General features: G+C 48.1%; 1 protein-coding gene across 1 annotated transcript; it reads left to right on the forward strand.

Annotated features, from left to right (window-relative positions):
- Nucleotides 1-1,403: 1,403 nt before the first annotated feature.
- On the forward strand, nucleotides 1,404-18,402 carry DNPEP (aspartyl aminopeptidase). Its single transcript, XM_079986872.1, has 15 exons — nucleotides 1,404-1,541; nucleotides 1,697-1,763; nucleotides 4,618-4,706; nucleotides 4,879-4,992; nucleotides 5,732-5,857; nucleotides 8,896-9,026; nucleotides 10,243-10,327; nucleotides 10,474-10,578; nucleotides 11,058-11,135; nucleotides 12,914-12,997; nucleotides 14,072-14,232; nucleotides 15,351-15,390; nucleotides 16,471-16,572; nucleotides 17,147-17,314; nucleotides 17,985-18,402. The coding sequence occupies exons 1-15, from the start codon at nucleotides 1,536-1,538 to the stop codon at nucleotides 18,033-18,035; spliced, it is 1,407 nt and encodes a 468-aa protein (XP_079842998.1). The 5' UTR covers nucleotides 1,404-1,535; the 3' UTR covers nucleotides 18,036-18,402.
- The last annotated feature ends 40 nt before the right edge of the window (nucleotides 18,403-18,442 follow it).

The raw sequence follows: 18,442 nt of genomic DNA on the forward strand, positions 1-18,442 counted from the left end.
CAGGGTGCACAATGTTTTCACAAATGCCGAGATAGTAAACAAGGAAAGAGAGGTTCATATGAGCTTATAAAGGCCAGAGGAATACGTGCTGAAGTAGAGGGAACAGATATTAAGATAAGGCAAAACTAAACAGAGAGCCGTGTTTAGAACAAAAGTCAGGCAGGCCACTTGCCATTATGTAGGTACACAATGTCTAACATCTCTGTATAGTTTCCCCAGCCTTTCGCACATACTGTGCTGCACTATTTCTGCAACCGTGACAGCTGGAAAATTGATTTCTATCTTAAAGAAAAACAGCAAAAAACACTGTGTCAGGAAGCAAGTTCCCACACCAGATTCAGGTCTGCTTACAACCACAAGAACTGCAAAGAGAGAATCTGACCTAGCAAGCCAATGCATATTTACTCAGAAGTAAGCCCCATCTTGTTCAAAAGAGCTTTCTCCCAAATAGGTGGGCATAGGATTGCAGCCTGCTCGTGAAAACAGACCTTCTAATTCCCTGCCCTGGCACAAACGCCTCATTATGCAGAGAATATAGAATCACAGTGTTTGATCTCACCTGCAAATGTGATTATTCTGTCCTATGCTTTAGGGCAGAATCCTACACTGAAGCTATGCTGGCTGATGGGCTGCAGCAGGGATGGGAAATCTTCAGCTGGAGGGCCATACTCTCTTATCGACAACTTTCTGGGGACCACATGTGGGGCAACAGATGTGATTCTTACCTTTATGTAGGAGGGTACGTTCCAGTAATGCAAAAACCAGAGGTTTCCTCACTCCCCAATTTTTTCTCTGCATCCTCCCTCTAGGCAACCACGATTCAAAGACACATTCCTGGAAGGCAAAAGCACTTGAGGGCATTGGTGAGAAGGGTCCAGCCAGAGAGACCTGGAGAGCTGGATATGAACCCTAGGCTTCAGGTTCCCCATCCCTGCGCCATAGGATATGGTGCAAGACTCCTTACTCTGGCCATGCCGACGGCAGCACACGTTACAGTGGTGGAACACTCAAAGACGCGCTGAAAACGGAGCCTTAAAAGTCATGGATAGGACCAGTGTTTTTTGGTTTTTTAATTGTTTAGGGGTACTCTCATTTTCCTACTGATATTGAAATACTGCCCCTCAATGAGGCCAAACTGAGTCACAAAATGTTTAGGATTATGCGTCTCCCTAGAAAAAAGCACTTGGTAGGACTTTGGTTGCACACAGCAGGAACACACTTAGGCCAACTGCAGGGGGTTGGACTAGATGACTCTCGGGTCCCTTCCAACTGTAGTTCAGCGATTCTACGAAAAGGTGGCTTATTATGGCAAGCATCGCGTTTGCAACGTACGGCCAGCCCTCCACGCCCGGCGGCGGACCTCTGAAGCGGCGTCCCGGGCCCTACCGAGAGCTGCCTGCAGAGGGGGCTCCGCCCGCCACTTCCCTTCCCAAGGCCCAGCAGGCCCAGCGCAGCCGGGCGGGGCGGGGCCGGTTCTTGCTAGAGAGGGAAGCGGCGCGGGCTTCGTTGTTTGGCCGGGCCGGAGCTGGGCAACCATGCAGGTAGTGTAAGCTTGAGGGGCCTTTGCTGAGAGGGACGGGGGTGGCAGGAGCGCGGAGGGTCTCTCGGGAGGCCTCGTGGCCTTGGGGCGTCCGCGCAGAGGCGAAGCCGGGTTGCTCCGGTGCCCCCTCGTGACTCGCTCCCTTTCCTTCCCCAGGCGAGCTCCAAGCAGGCGGCGCAGGAGCTGCTCAAGTTTATCAGCCGGAGCCCCTCCCCTTATCACGGTAAGACGGAGCCCGGGACCGGGGGCTTCACGCCCGGGAAGTACTTCTCCAACAGGAGGTCTGCCGTGCATTTAAAGCATATGTCTTCCCCCTGAAGAATCCCAGGAACTGGGTCTTGGGAATTGTAGCTCTTGCGAAGGAGTAAACTACAGTTCCCAGGATTCTGTGGGGCGGCGGCGTAAGCAGTGTGCTTTAAATGCGCGGTGTGAGGGGTGTGGATATGCACAATTTGGGGGGGGGGGCGGAGGGTGCTTAAGGAGATAACAGAAATCACTGGGTTAAAGCTGGCCGAAAGTCCAGCGGTACCATTATTATCAATATATGATGGTGTGGAAGGTTCATAGGCTGGGAAGGACTTGCTCACAAATTTATTGACAGCTGCACGAGTTATTATAGCTAGGAACATAGCTGTCAACTTTCCCCTTTTCTTGCGAGGAATCCTATTCGGAATAAGGGAATTTCCCTTAAAAAAGGGGGAAAGTTGCCAGCTATGGCTAGGAAGTGGAAAGGGGCAAGGTGGATATAAAATGGGAAAATGGTATGAAGTGGTGCGGGTGGGATATAGCTATTAATGATATATTAATATGTGCTATTAAGGTAAGACCGGTTGTATGCAAGAAAAGTGATTTTGAGGAGCTATGGCAGGTGTTTGTAGAATTTGTACTGTTAAAACGGAAAGGGGTCAAACCATCACAAAGAGGTGTTGAAATTTTGGGAGGTTGGATAGTTACCATGGAATGGTCTTGGGCATGGGGTGCACATTTTTATTCTTATTTATTTATTCTTATTACTTTGTCAAAATAAAAAATAAAATTATATTAGAAATAAATAAATGTGAGGTGTCTGCATTCTAGTCAGGAAAAAGCAGAGCCATTAGGGCTGTGGAGTGGGTAAAGGGCTGAGGGCCAGATAGATACCTTGGATGCTGCATTCAGCCCTTAAGCCTGAAGGCGCCCACCTTTAAGATCTGCTGAGACTGTGGTCACACTTGCACCATTAAGCACTCTTATAGCAGTTTAACATTCATGGAGAATCCTGGAAACTATAGTTTATGGGTGCTGGGAATTGTAGTTCTGTGAGGATCAGCACCCTTAACAAATTGCAATTCACAGGATTCCTAGGGGAGTTACAATGACAAAAGTGGTATGAATGTTTTAAATGTATGGTGTAGATGTAACCTCCTCTCCAGGTGACTACTATGTCAGATGTTTGGCATCCAGCAACAAAATAAAGGGCTTTTATCAGCCTATAGTCCCCCTCAGAGCAACCTTCCTAAATTGCCTTGCCTGGTACTTAGGCTCTCTTTTTGGCACCAGGCAGGGGGGAAAATGTTATTTGTCCAGTCATTTCTACCTTGTAACTTGAGTAGCTTTTAAGGATTTTCATCCATCTTACTGTATTTGTACTGTGATACAGTTGGTTGTTCACTACCTGAAATTCTGGATAAGTTGGTATTTAAATGCTTTTAATAATTAAACTTTTGGAATATTGTGGGATGCTTTTCATAATTTTCTGCAGAACTTTAATGCATGCAACATGTTCCTTATCTGCAAGTCTTGGTGAATCATCTGTTTCATTTCCCCTGTAGAGGCTCAAACAGGTTCTGCTTGATTCAAGAAGGTTCATTGGATCATTTTAAAATACAAGGAGGGTGGTTTATCTTCTCCACTGTGTTGGATGCTCAGTGGGCAGAAGTACAAGCTCAGGCTTGTATTCAGCTAAATTCTGCTCCGAGTAAACCCACTGAAATAAATGAATCCAAATTACCCACCATTCTTTGTTAATTTTCACACTTAATTTTTATTGTTGCATGGTGATGTCACAAGAAACATTTCTAGGGAAGGAGCTTTAGAAGGGCAAATGCTTGAGCCCTGTGCAGATGAGGATTTATTTACCACAAGTGCTTTTTCTCTGTACCCTTTTCGGCTCTGTCTGGCCTCGCCTTTCCTCACGTGTTTATCTTGCTTTCCTTAATACATTTCTTGTTTGCTCTCTGTGGACATCTGAACCCAGAGGGTGTTCTGAGCAGTTGCCTATCCTTCCGTGTGTAGGGGTGGCAGCAAATCCTAATCGTTTCTGTGAAGGTGCGGTAACATGGATGTTAACCTGCAGAGGCTGGGAAGCCACAAAAGGTTTTGTAGCTGAGGCTATGCTTGCTGCTAGGGTAGGGTAAGCAAGTCAGGTTGATAACATTACAATATGACTCTCACACTTGAGTTCAAGAGTACAAATAGGCCTGTGAGTGCAATTTAAGCTGCATCATGCTGATTTTGGTTTTTTGGCAGGGATGTGGGGTATCATTCATTACCTACCTATACCCCAGCCTTTCAAAGCTCTGCCATCAAAACTTGTGGGACAGTGAATTCCTAGTAGGGAGGCTGCCGCAGAGAAAGACCTTGTGAACCCCAAAACCAAGACAAATGCACCCAGTGAAAGACCACCTACCAGCTGACCTTAGGACTCAGACGTATTGGGAAGAGGCGAGACCTGGAGGTGTATGTTCCCAAGCCATAAAGGGCTTTGAAGAATAGCCAGCGCCTTGAATTGAACTTGGGGATGGACCAGCAGCCAATGCAGCTGGTATGATAAAGGAGATCCCAGGATCCCAGCACTTGTCCCCAGTTAAATTTCTGGGAGGAGAATTCTGCATCAGCTGAAGCTTTAGGCTATCCCCAAGTGAAGAGCATTACAGTTGTCCCAAAATTGGGGGAGGGGGAAGCAGTCCCCCAAACTTCCACCTTATTCAGGGCAGCCAAATAGCTCTTTGAAGCCTGCTTCTGCATGCAGCTTGGCCAGCTGGGGGTGAGTGTCTTCATGCCCCCTTCATGACTGCTTACGTTTTCCTCTTCTGCAGTGGTGGCCGAATGTCGGAGCCGCCTGCTTCAGGCTGGTTTCCAGGAGCTGAAAGAAACTGAACACTGGGATATCCAGCCTGACCGAAAGGTGAGGAAATAGAGCAGCTTCTTCCTTCCCTTTCTCATTTGGGAATTGGGGTGGTGTGAAAAGGAGTGGGGTGCTCCAGATGAGGCCTCTGCCAGGCACCCCATCTATGGAACTGGGTAAAACACTGATGTCTCCAACTCTTTCTTTAACCCCTCTCCCCCCGCCATATTAGTATTTTGTGACCAGAAACCTCTCGACATTGATTGCCTTTGCTGTTGGGGGGCAGTACCAGCCAGGCAATGGCTTCAGCTTGATCGGAGCCCACACAGACAGTCCATGTCTGCGGGTAAGCAGCAAACCCCTCCCCCCCCCAATACTGCCTAGCATGCCCCTGGGTACTCTTTAGCATTCCTTCCTTCCTGCAGCCCTCTTGTTGTCTCAGTCCTGCATTATTTGTCGTCTCCCCCTTTGCATTGACTTTCTGTGAACAGGCCTGTCCCGATACCCAATATGGATGGTGTGGGGAGCCTATGCCCCCCCCAGATGCTGTTGAATTCCAACTCCCACCAGCATGCCCAGTAGTCGTGGTGAGAGGTAGGACTCCCAACAAAAACTGGAGGGCCACAGGTTCCCCATTCCTGCAAATACTGTTTTCGGCCGTTCCTTTTGCCTATGTTATTGGATTGCCAGTGTTTGCAGAATTGTGATAAACTTGCTTCCTCCTCCTGGCAGCAGTCTGGACAACATCCCTTTGGATTTGCCTTCTTCTACTCCTTTTTTAAAAAAAACAACAACAACTGTTGGTTAGGATTTTTTAACTGGACTTACTGAAATGCATCTTTTAACACTAAAGAGAAAGCAATGGACCAAATAAATGCATACAGAATACCAACCAATTGAGTGCATAACTTGGTATATATGTATACAATGAATGTAACTGCAAAAAATCCAAAGCTGCCACCCACTCTTATGACAATAACTCTGGCCCTATTTCTTGATGTTGGGTCAGTTCCTTACAATTTGAGGAGCTAATTCAGTGTGTGCTGTTATATGTATACGTATGAATGTCCTTGTGTGTCATCCAGGTGAAACGCTGCTCAAAACGTAGCCAGGAGGGCACAGTCCAGGTGGCTGTGGAGACATATGGAGGAGGCATCTGGAGCACCTGGTTTGACCGTGACCTCTCTGTTGCAGGAAGAGTCATTGTCAAGGTTAGTCCTGGCTGGGGCCCTGCACTGTGGTGTATACTATGTGACTTTACCTCCAGTATTGCAGCCACGTCACATTAGGGCAGGGGTGAGGAACACTTGCCAGCCTAAGAGCCAAATTCATTTCTGGACAGCCTTCCAGGGGCACATGCCAGTGGGGGTGGGGAGGGCCAGAGACAAAAAGTGCACAAAGAAGCTAATGCAGTTTTTATCTTTGGGCAGCTGAGTAATTTCTACACACACACACACACAGTCCTCTCTGTCTTCTATCCAGACACCCACAAGGTATTATCAAGGACTGTCAGAGCTGAAAATTGGCTGCAGTTTCTTTAATGCTTAAAAAGGTGGGTCAGCATGAGTCAGCGGCCTGCACCATATATATAGAGTGAGAAATGTTAGTTGGTTGGGTTGGTTGGTTAGTGAAAGCTGGTAGTGTTGATGTGTGTACAGTTGGTCAGTCGCTTTTGCAGAAAGACTTTTAAGAATAAAACTCTGCAAGGATACTTTTCTCGTGGACTCTTTTATGCCGACAAGGGTCCGAGCATCAGGCTGAGGCAACAAAGGGAGGTCAGAACCCTTTCTTTTTGTTTTTTTACAAACACTGACAAGGACAAGGACATATTCCAGTTAGGAAGAAACACTCAAGGAGGGCAGGAAGTAGATCTACTAAAGGGTATGGCTGAGGAGGGAAGAGTACCAAGGGCCAGATAGAGAGACTTGGTGGGTAGGGTTGCCATATTTCAAAAACCAGGACGCCTCCAAAATTGTTGAGCCAAAAGAACTTGCCTAAGATCCAGAACAAAGCACCTCCTTTCGGAAAGCTCTCCCCCCTTTGAAATCCAGATAATGTCCGGGAAAATCCAGACATATGGCAGCATTGGTGGGCTGCATTGGCCTGAAATCCAGGCCTGAAGTTTCCATCACCTGCACATCAAGGCCTATTCTTATATTTGCTTTGCAGCCTGGGAGCTGCTGCAGTAGGACTGGTGAACTTGGCCTTCTAGATGACATTGGATTCCCACCATGCATCATTCCTTATCATTGGCCACACTGGTTGGGGCTGACAGAAGTTGGGAGACTCCCAGCAACATCTGAGGGCCAGATGTTGTTCTGTCCTACAGCATGACGTCTTCGATTGCCACTCCAGTAATGTGAGAACCTTGGGGTCACATGGCTGAAATTTGAATGTGGCTACTTCCTCTCCACCACTGCCCTGGGTTAGGTGTGAGAAATAGCTCAGTTTCCACAAGTTCAAACTCCAGATAGCTCTGTTGCCCAGTTGTTGCTTTTTTCGTTTGGGGTTCTTGCTATTATATGCTGTTAAACTGAAGATTTTAGTTGGTTGTCTTGATTTTTTTTAAGTAGTTTGTTAAATGCTAACATGAATTGACATATTCTGAGGGTGCTTGATGAAGGAAACCGTTTATCATGTGGAATAATCAAGCTTCATGCATTGCATTGTTTTGATTGAGACTGAGATACAACAAAGGTGCCAACAGCGAATAGCCTTCCCTGGAGACAAAGTCCATAAAAGTGTTATTAAAAACCAGCAATTTTAATCTTCTGTTTAATGAATTACCCGATCAGTGCTTTCTGCCCTGGTAAACATGAGTGTGTTCAGTGGAGCTGGTTGCCTAGCTACACTTGAGTAGGACTGGAGTCTAGTTCAAAGTGTGCCATACTTTGCATACTTTAAAGTACTTGTCTGAATATGACTGAAACCAAAAGCGATGAAGAGATGAAAGTTCTGATCAAAAAGATGTTTGGGGCTTTGTTCCATTCTGCAATTCTGTTCACACACCTACCTGAGAGTAAAATTAAACATTAATTTAAACCAAGTGGAGATGAGGTTCCTGCAAGCATAGGTGCATGGTCTGTGTGGGCCAGAAGATTTATTAAGTGGGAATGGAAGGGTGCATAGTTATGGTGACACTCTTACCAAATTGAAATGTGAAACTTTCTAAAAGTTCCTCCAAACTCATGTTCTAAAATGCCTTGAGCTGTCATAAATGCTCTTAGTTGGCATATTTTGAGAACAAGGGTCTCTTTTTTGCATTCTTTCTGATTTGCTTAAATACAGACGCTCAGGGCTGAAACAGATCTCTTCTTCTTTTTGTTGTTGTTTTTGGACAACTTTAAAGGAGGGTGGGTGAGGAGTTTGTATGGGACGCAGGTGGCGCTGTAGGCTAAAGCCTCAGCGCCTAGGGCTTGCCGATCGAAAGGTCGGCGGCTCGAATCCCTGCGGCGGGGTGCGCTCCCGCTGCTCGGTCCCAGCGCCTGCCAACCTAGCAGTTCGAAAGCACCTCCGGGTGCAAGTAGATAAATAGGGACCGCTTACCAGCGGGAAGGTAAACGGCGTTTCCGTGTGCGGCTCTGGCTCGCCAGAGCAGCGATGTCACGCTGGCCACGTGACCCGGAAGTGTCTCCGGACAGCGCTGGCCCCTGGCCTCTTAAGTGAGATGGGCGCACAACCCCAGAGTCTGTCAAGACTGGCCCGTACGGGCAGGGGTAACTTTACCTTTACCTAAAGGAGGGAGGATCTCCCATTTTCATCCAAGCCAGCAACATAGGGGGTGGGAAGTATTCTCTCTCCCACACACACACACACCCCACTACCTCTGAAAGCGCTAATTGTCAGTATTGGTGAAACCATGAGCAAAGTTAAACTATTGGTCCAATCTTTTCCAGTCTCTCCCCCCTGCTAAGCTGCCTCCCCCCCCCCCACATGGGCACTTTTCTTAGATTGTTCATGATAGCTCTATTTTCCAGAAGGGCCATATATTGGTGGAAGATCACCTGCTTTGCAATTTGATCTCTGGATTCTGCAAGTCGGGCAGCGAAGGAGGCCTGCCCGATACCGCAAAGAGCTGCTGCTGTATACAACACTAGGCTGGGTGTACTAGTGGTTCAATGAGAGCCTTTAGCTCCCAGCTGCTGCCTTAATCCCGCTCTCCTCTTCCTCCCCTCTCCACATTAGTGGGTGAAAGTGGCAGAATGACCCACACCCTACACTGATGTCCCCCTTCTGTTTTCCGTTTCAGGACCTGTCCACAGGGCGCCTGGAGCAGCAGCTGGTGAGGGTGGAGCAGCCCATCCTCCGCATCCCACACCTGGCCATCCACCTCCAGCGCAATGTGAATGAGAGCTTCGGGCCAAACACAGAGCAGCACCTGTGAGTGTGTAAACTGCTGTTCCTCTGTGCTCATATATTCCATGGTGGGTTGGGGCGAGGGGCAGCAGGCCTGGCAGGCACTCCTGTCATTTGCCTTTCAGGAAGAGAGTCAGCTGCAGAGTTTGATCCCCTTGGTTGATGGGGAATGACCTTAGCTCAGAGGAAGACCATCTGCTTGGCATGCAGAAGGTTCCGGGCTCAAGCCCCCCAGCATCTCCAGGGCTGGGGGCTGGGAATGGTCCCTGTCTGAAGCCCTGGAGAGCCACTGCAAGTCTAAACAGCACCAAGCTAGGTGGACCTGACTTGGTATATATGACAGCTTTCTATGTTGATACAATACTCTGTGCTTTAGGATTGCCTAGAGAGGCCCTGCTCTGGATTCTGTGTATAAATCGTATCAGACTGGCTGGGACTGGAGGGCTTACTGGCACCCCATCTTTATTTGGTTTTGTTTTTTTACTTCCAATATTTATAGACCACTTAACGTTCAGAATTCCTAAGCAGCGTACATAATTTTTTTAAGAAAACTACACCTTATAGAGAAAAAGAATAATTAAAATTCATTGTAAAAGCAGAAAGCCAATGGAAAATGCCTGCTGAAATGATGGTCTTTGTCACGTGCCTGTCTAAGTTCAAACCAAGCCATACCCACCTGCCCTACACCTGGCCTGGCTGATCAGCATCGCCTGCCAAGCCTTGTTCATAGCTCCTTGCATGGCTCTGTGCCAGCCCCAACAATCAGGTGGTGCTTGCACAGAGCTGTGCATAGTGTGCTGGAACCCTGACACTCAGCTGATTCTCAGGACTTCAAAGCTTCATGTACCGTACAAGCAAGAAAGTGGCCCACCTGACATGGTTGGGACACCAGGTGGTTGACAATGGGGCAGCCCTGCCAGCATGTCTAACTTGGCCCATGGAGATTGTAAGGATCCAGGCTGCTGGCACTTGGCTGTTGGGTACCAGGACCATGCTCCCGATATGATGGCAGGGGATGTGATGGCAATGGGAGGGGATGTTCCCTAAGAAAAAAAGGTGAGGTGTAGTTACAGAGTTTCTTGCTCTGCCTGGGGGGCTGACTTTGGCTTCTTTGGAAGTGTTTTGTGCTGTTGGGTCTTGGTGGCTCTGTGGGCTCCAGTTGCTTCTTGGAGCCAAATTTCCCAGAAAGCATCAATAATGAGCAAGCCAGTTAAACAGCCAACACACCTGCCGTTCCCAGGGTCCCGATTCTGGCCACAGAAGTCCAGGAGGCCCTGGAAAAGAAGACGTCCAAGACAGACACAGCTTGTACCTCATCTCTCCAGGTAAGACTGGGGGGCGGGGGACACAAGGATGCTGTTGAATTGGCTGGAGAGGTGCAGTAGGCAAGTCCAAAACAAAGGGGAGAATTGACAGCTTTCCAGAGTGGAGTATGTCTCTTTTACCTTCTCACAACTTTTCTTTCTCACAGAGTCGTCACTCTCCAGCCCTGCTGGCCCTCCTCTGCTCCCAGCTGAAGGTGAAACCGGAGCAGGTGGTGGAGATGGAGTTGTGCCTGGTGGATACGCAGCCTCCTGTGAGTGCCCTTTTTTATTAAATAAATAGACAGGCAGACAGACAGACAGACAGACAGATAGATAGATAGACAGATAGTGCATTGGGGTTGGCAGTGGGGTTTTGGTTTTGGACAGAGCTAGCTTTCTAAGGTTCACATGGTTGAACTCATTACATTTTCTAGCTCCATGCAACTTTCCTTTAGCACAGCAATGGGGAACCTGCAAGCTTCCTACCAGCCAGCATGGTCAGTGGTGGGGGTTGTAGTCTAGCAACATCAGGAGAACCACAGGTCCCCCACCCTTTGGTCTGAGAGAGAGAGGCGTAGAGAGAGATGCTTATTCCAGATTCTCATTCATCTCCTGGGGAAAGATCCCAGCTGCTACTCTCCAACCCGTTTGCAAAACCTGCAGGGAGAATGTGTGGTGTGGCAGACAGACTGAACCAGGGAAAGGTTGGTCCCAGCTCAGGATTTTTTCTTTCTGGTGAATCCTCCTCCAGACACTAGGTGGCGCCTTCAGTGAGTTCATTTTCTCCCCTCGCCTGGACAACCTCCACAGCAGCTACTGTGCCCTGCAGGTGAGTACTTTGTGCGGTCGGGGGGGGGGGTGTTGGGTCAGAGATGAATCCTCTTCTGTGATCCATCAGTGCCATGGAAAGGAGCCATCCTCTAATCTGCTCTAATAACTTGTGTTTCCCCCAGAAGTCACCTAGAAACTACTTCTAACCCTTGCTCTATTGTTTCACATTCCATCCCCACCCCACCCCATGTACTAAAATCACCCGTTACTCTTGCAGTCAAAAGGTGGGGTGACCCATTTAACCACTTTGCATGGTGAAACTATTCCTATGTTTGTGGGAATGGCTGTGTGCAGAAATATACCTCTGGGGCTCTCTCTGTGTGTAGCAACAGGTAGAGAAACATTTCAAATCATGGAGGGGTTATGCAGAACCACAAGGGTTCCAGCTCAGATGAAATGGAATACTGTGGTTTACATGGAAGTAAACCAGACATGCAGGAGTGGGGGGAGGTGAGGAGAAAGTCAGAAGCAGCCAAGTGCAATGTTTATTTATGTAGCATCAGGCATGGGCCTTGGGTCTTTTGTAAAGTTTTGTCAAAAGGTAGGGCATTGACAGGTACAGCTTTTTCCTTTTTTTATAAATAATTTTTATTAATTTTCCAACATACATTTATAATATCCAACCTAAATTTATCACATATTTTCTCTTTTGGATTTCCTTCAGCCTCTCTAATAATCATCCATTATTCGATTTTTTAATTACACATTTCCTAATTTTTATACTGCATTTTATATACCTTCACTCTCTTATTTTTCTTCAACACAATATTACTCAAACATTCACAGAGCTTCTTGAAATCCCACTAGTGTTATTTGCTCATCACAAATACATTTCAAATAATCTGAAAATTTTCCCCAATCTTCGATGAACTTTTGGTCTCGTAGATATCTGATCTTCCCCGTTAGTTTATCTAGTTCTGCATAGTCCATCAGTTTCATTCTCCATTCTTCTAACGTCAGTAGTTGTTCCTGTTTCCATCTTTGGGCCAGTAGTATTCTCGCTGCAGTTACTGCGTATTGGAAAAGTTTGCAGTCCTTTATATCATTTCCTACTATTCCTAAAAGAAAAGCCTCTGGTTTCTTAACAAATGTATATTTCAACATCTTTTTCAACTCATTATATATCAATTCCCAGAAGCCCAGGTACAGCTTTTTCCAGAACTGTTGCACTACAGCGGAAGCAGCATGTGATTTTAAATTCTCCTTTTTGTGAAATGACTAAAGGCACCAGTTATCTACCCTGGTGACACTCTTCTCCCCAGTACACCAGCTTTCTGACATGGGACTGCAGCTTAAGAGCTGAGCCCCAGGGAGTCCTTCCATTTGCTGTAGTTAGAGGCCCAAGACAGCTGGAAGCACAAAACTCACAGTCCCTGAGCTTGTATCCTTTCCCAGATACCTAGGATGGGCACAGGTGGGGGGGGGTGGACAGACATCTAGTCAGAAGCCATAAGTAGTCTTTCCTGTGGTGCCAGAAGGGATCTAGCATTGCAGAGAAACCGGTAGTCTTTAAGAAGTTGGCTCAGTAGAGAACCTTTGCAAATGTCCAGGCCACGGAGGCCAGTCTAACCTACAGATTAAAGAAAAATAGTTCAATTGTAAGTACAGAATTTAACGTACTGAGAACATGAAGGGAGACGCTGACATGGTTTCTTTAAGAAGTCAGCTCACAAGATAGCAACGCATAGACTAGTAGCAAATATTTTTGTCCCAGGGCACTCCCTATCCTGCCCCATTAGGCACTCCCTAACCTTTTCCCCTTATGTTTTTCTACAGGCGCTGATTGAATCCAGCAAAGAGCCTGGAGCTCTGGCCAAAGAACCAAATGTGCGCCTGGTTGCACTTTATGACAATGAAGAGGTCAGTACGAGACAGTTGTGGATGGGCAAGGCTACATTCTGGGTAGAAAAGAGGGAAGGGCCATAGCCCAGGGGTAGAGCATCTGCTTTTCATGCAGAAGGTCCCAGGTTCAATCCCCGGCATCTCCAGGTAGGAGAACTGCTCCTAATCAGTGTAGACAATACTGAGCTAGATGGATCAGTGGTCTGACTCGGTATAAGGCAGCCTCCTATGTTGCTGCAGAAGTGGAAAGTGAAATCCTGTTCTGAGCATTAGGTACCCCTGCCCGTACGGGCCAGTCGTGTCCGACTCTAGGGTTGTGCGCCCATCTCACTTAAGAGGCCGGGGGCCAGCGCTGTCCGGAGACACTTCCGGGTCACGTGGCCAGCGTGACGAAGCTGCATCTGGCGAGCCAGCGCAGCACATGGAAATGCCGTTTACCTTCCCGCCAGTAAGTGGTCCCTATTTATCTACTCGCACCCGGGGGTGCTTTCGAACTGCTAGGTGGGCAGGAGCTGGGACTGAAAGACAGGAGCTCACCCTGCCGTTCTGAGCATTAGATGAATATTATTATTTGGAGAGTGGCTCCACCTGATGGTTTGATAGATGATGGGGGGGAAATGTTATGAGAATTTAAGGGGCAGAAACACGTCTGCTCTCTGAAACATTATTAATTCATTTATGAAACACCTTTCTTCTAAGGAGCTCAAGGATGGCATTCCTGCTTCTCCCTGTCTCCATTTTATCCTCAGAACATCCCTGTGAAGTAGGCTCAGCTGAGAGACACTGGCCCAAGGTCACCCATCAACCTTGCTGGTTGAGCGGTGATTTGAGCCCTCGTCTTCCAGGTCCTAGTCCAGGGTGGGAAATGTTGGCTTCTCCAGATGTTGCTGACTCCTGTTGTCCTTGACCATTGGCCCTGCTTGATGGGAGCTGTATATCAGCAGCATCTAGAGGGGCAAAGGGTCCCCACACCCATCATAAGCCAGCATTCCTAACTGCTGCATCATACTGAGATGGGAGGTGGAATATTTCTGGGTTAAAAAGGCTCTTCTTGCTGGCTCCTTTACTGACTTGACTTGACTTATCTGGCAGGTTGGTTCCCAGAGTGCACAGGGGGCTGGCTCGCTCCTCACTGAACTTGTCCTTCGGCGCATCTCTGCTTCACCCCAGAACTTGACAGCCTTTGAGGAAGCCGTGCCAAAGTCCTGCATGATCAGTGCTGACATGGCCCATGCCGTGCACCCCAATTATGCGTGAGTATGTTGCTGTGCCCAGCAGGAAGAAATGCACGAGGGTTTAGCAAGTATTTTACTGCTGTGAATTTTCTGGCTTGCGGTACAAGCTGAAAAGTTGGCATCTGTTGTGGAATTCGGCTTTCAAAGAGGCTCTGCTTTCATTAAAAAATAAAATAAAATCTAGTCCCATGGTTTTATAAACGAAATCGTTTGATACTTAAAACTGTAGGATAGAAATGCAAGCTGTCTGACTTACCAACTCTCAAACTTGAAAATCCTGAGGTCAGAAACATCTCTTTATCAGTTTAGGCTAATCTGCAAAATCCAAGTCATCTATTTAAAGGCCCTTCCCTCAATTATAACAAGGGAGTAAGGCTCCCTAAACTGCTGAGCAGAAGTCCTGGGCCTTAGACCCCTCCAGAGCAGAACTGAGGAATCTGCCCCCCCCCCACAGACATTGTTGGACTCCAAATCCCATTAGCCCCAGGCAGCATGGCTGGTGGTCAGGGCTGACGGGAGTTGTTGTCCTGCAACATTTGGAACCACCCTCAGGGGTAGCGTTTTGGCAAAGGACACGGATTGAGGCAGAACCAGTAGTTATGTTCAGCCTTCCCCGACAAATGCACTTTCTCTCTCCCAGGCCTCATGGTCCTAGAAAACAGTTTGGCAGTGTCGAAGGCAGCGTATGCTGAAAGTCAGAAAATGGAGGTGCTCTTCTGCCTTCCGAGTTTGGCTTGTACTTGTTCCAGATGATGTACCCAGCGCTGAATCTGCCCCCTGGCAAATGGTGCCCTTGGGCTAGATGCAGCTCTTAGGCATCACTGTCAAGAGGGTCTTTCTCATCCTGCCACTGGCATATGGCAGTGCTCCTCTTCCCCAAAATGCCTGTCTCTGCTCTAATAAAAGTCCTTTGTGCATAAATCTGCGTACAGGTGTTCTCACTGACACATCAGGAGCGCCACTCTGCCCCCCCCCCCAAAAAACCCCTGCTTCTTTTGAAATTGCTCCCAGGCATTGAAATAACACCACATCTCTTCTTAGTTTAATTCCATTGTCTCTTCTTCGAAATTCAGCCTCATGTTTCTAAGAGTTTGGATCTACTTGGCCAGGGTCTAATTTGATGCTCTCTTTTGCAGCGACAAGCATGATAAGAACCACCGTCCAGAGTTCCACAAGGTAGGTGACGGGGCCACGAGGCAACAATAAAATGTGGAAAACTAAGGCAGACTCTGCAAGCAGTAGCAGAGTCGTCCTCAGCGCAAGTTGAACGGGGGAGATAGCAAAACTTACTCCTGAAACTGAAGTTAATTCTTCTTTAAGACCTGATAACATTGGTTTTTAATACACAAAACCTTGCCTCTGAATGTAAGAATGAGCTTTTGAAGATGCTGGTGGGGTGTGTGGGGGATTTGCTTTTGCTCCCGTAGCCTAGATGTTGGGAAGTATGCCAAAGGTTATTCAATTGCTGGAAACAACATGTTAGTTACAGTCCTGTCCTTTTCAATATTTGTGATGTATACCTTACAGGCTGGAGCTGCAACAGAATATTGTAGTGTGCAGTGCTCTTGTTCTGGATTCAGCCAACTGCCCCTGCCATTCTGATAGGGTGTTTCATTTCATTCCCCCTTGCCCATTATTCAGTATCGTGTGCCCACTGAGCAGGCTCAATCCTCCTTTGGCTTTTGGGTATTCCTCCCCCAAAATAAAAATATTGTAGCACTTCTGCAAACTTTAGGAGCTTGCCTAAGCCCCTTAAGATTTTGTATTGGGGTAGTGGTGCTGTTTTGCCTACATAAGCAATGACACTCACACCTAGCTACGGTAGATGGAAGGAATGATTATGCCAGTGGATTTTTCTGTTGTTGTATTTAGTGGGGCAGGGGGCTTGTTCTGGGACTTTGGATGTCTGGTGGCAAGCACTGGTCCCATCCCATGGCTGGGGGGCTCAAGGCGGTTGCTCATCTCCTGATCCCACAAGCCCAGAAGAGCAGAGGGAAAAATGTCTGAAAGCCCAAAGAAAGACACGGGCCTATGCTTGTTTCTGTGTGGGATACATAGAAGTACTGCATTATTCTGGGGCAAGATTGCCATAGAGTAGGTCTCTGCTTTCCAGTGGTTCCTTTTGGCTTCCACACCGCCTTCTTTCTGTTGCAGCTCATGTTTCGGGAAGCAAAGCTTTATGTTCTTGATGTGTGCAGACCACATCTCCTTTCTTAGTACATATTTTTGTTCTGAACCCTCTGGTTTCTTGCGCAGGGCCCTACAATAAAAGTGAACAGCAACCAGCGCTATGCCTCTACTGCTGTCACCGAGGCCCTGATCCGAGAAATTGCCAGTCGTGTGGACGTCCCCCTGCAAGTAAGCATTGTTCCTTTCTACCTCAAGAGCTATTCCCAAGCTTTCCCCTTGCACTTAATGTCTGCGGCCACTAGAGGGTGAGTTTGGATTGGCCAGCGTAGGGAAATACACAAGTGCTATGTCCCTGTACTGTAGATTCTGCAGCCAGGGACCAATGGGGCAAGATGCCCCATCTGCCGTTGGGGGACGGGAAATGGGACCAGAAATGGTGGGCCTTCAGGATGAAATGCTATGGAGAAGACCTTACCCCTCGTCTGAAGATGGGTTTTTCCCACTTCCTTCTCTCTCCAACCCTTGGCTGTTCCTTCTTGGGTTTTAAGGTCTGTGGAGTGTTGACAGCATTTCCACCCCATGGCTGTCTCTTGATGCTGGGGTTGTGCACATAGGTGCCCAGAACCTTCTCCCCAAAGACCTCCTCCACTCCCATCATCGACGCTCAGTAGATCCATATCTGGCCACCTTTCTTAATGGCCTGGTCCAACAGCTAAAGGGAGTCCCTAACCCGTGGGCAGTGTCAAGGCCAAATCAGCTGCTCAGGAGCCTTAAGAGAAAGCAATTCATTTGCCTATTGCAGGAATTCATGGTTCGGAATGACTCTCCCTGCGGCAGCACCATTGGGCCCATCTTGGCCTCCCGCCTTGGCTTGCGCGTCCTGGACATGGGCTCCCCGCAGCTGGCCATGCACTCCATCCGCGAGATGTGCTGCACTTCCAGCGTCCTGCAGTCCATCACTCTCTTCAAGGTGGGTGGCAGCTCAGGTGGGGCAGAGGGAAAGCGTTTGCCTTGAGCGGAGCTGTCTTCTGCTGCCTCCAAGGGTGTGGGTGTGTGCCCAGGTCTCCCACCCACCCCTTTCCCAGGTTGTCCTCACAACAACCCTGTGAGTTAGGCTAGACTGAGGAAGCCTGAATGGCATGAGAGAGGAGTATCCCGTTCGCAAAGAAACACACTTGTCACGGGCCTTGGCTGTACGGTTGGGAGCAGGCCAGGAAAGAGGGAAGGGCAATGTAAACAGAGAGCTTTCCCTCTGGCCCTATGTATTGTTTGGGGAGGAGGGGGGGGCACAAAGTGTGAAAAGAGCTTGGCAGACAGGAACAAGGTTTCCATACGTATCAAGGTCACCATCCTCCCCGCCCCGGGTTGCAGGTTGAGCCCTGCTGCCGCCCACTCCCTATCTCTTCCTTGTAATCTTGTCTGTATGTTACCATGGCAACGATGGTGCCCTCCAGTCGGTGATCGGTTTCTGTGGCAACATGGTGCCTCACGATTTTCCTGCTGCCATGGTGACGCCATCATATGTGTGTGTTTGACAGCTGCCCCCCCCCAGGGTTGTTCTTACCCCACCAAACCTGACTCTTCCTCCTCTTTTCCTCTTTCTCTCCTCCTCCTTCCTTCCTTCCTTCCTTCTTTCCCAGGCCTTCTTTGAGCTGTTCCCAGTGCTGGATCAGGGACTGCTGAGCAACTGAAGAGCATCTCAAGCACAGGAAGCGGCTAACGCCCCCTCTCCCTGGCCAGATAGCAATTAAGGCACATGTTGTACAGCGGCTCATCGAGCGACTGCTTCTGGAGAGTTGCATCTTTTTCCCCCTTTCTACAGTCATTTTCCAAAAGAGGCTGGGCATTTGAGGCTTGCGTACAGCCAGGAGGGCCTGATCCAGAGAGCCAGTGCCATAGAACAGCTCATCCTCGCTCCTTCATAGCTGATAGAAAACTTTATTCAAGATAATGACATGTTAAAGGGCTATCTACAGTCATCTTGGTGCTTTACGTGGGCACTGAAATTATGGGTGAGATTCCAGCATTGAATAAATGCCAAGTGATGCATACTTTTAATTGGATCATCCCACTCCCACATCCTCTGCTCATTCACGTG

The sequence above is a fragment of the Podarcis cretensis genome (genome assembly GCF_951804945.1).
Source record: "Podarcis cretensis genome assembly, chromosome: 1".
NCBI lineage: Eukaryota > Metazoa > Chordata > Lepidosauria > Squamata > Lacertidae > Podarcis > Podarcis cretensis.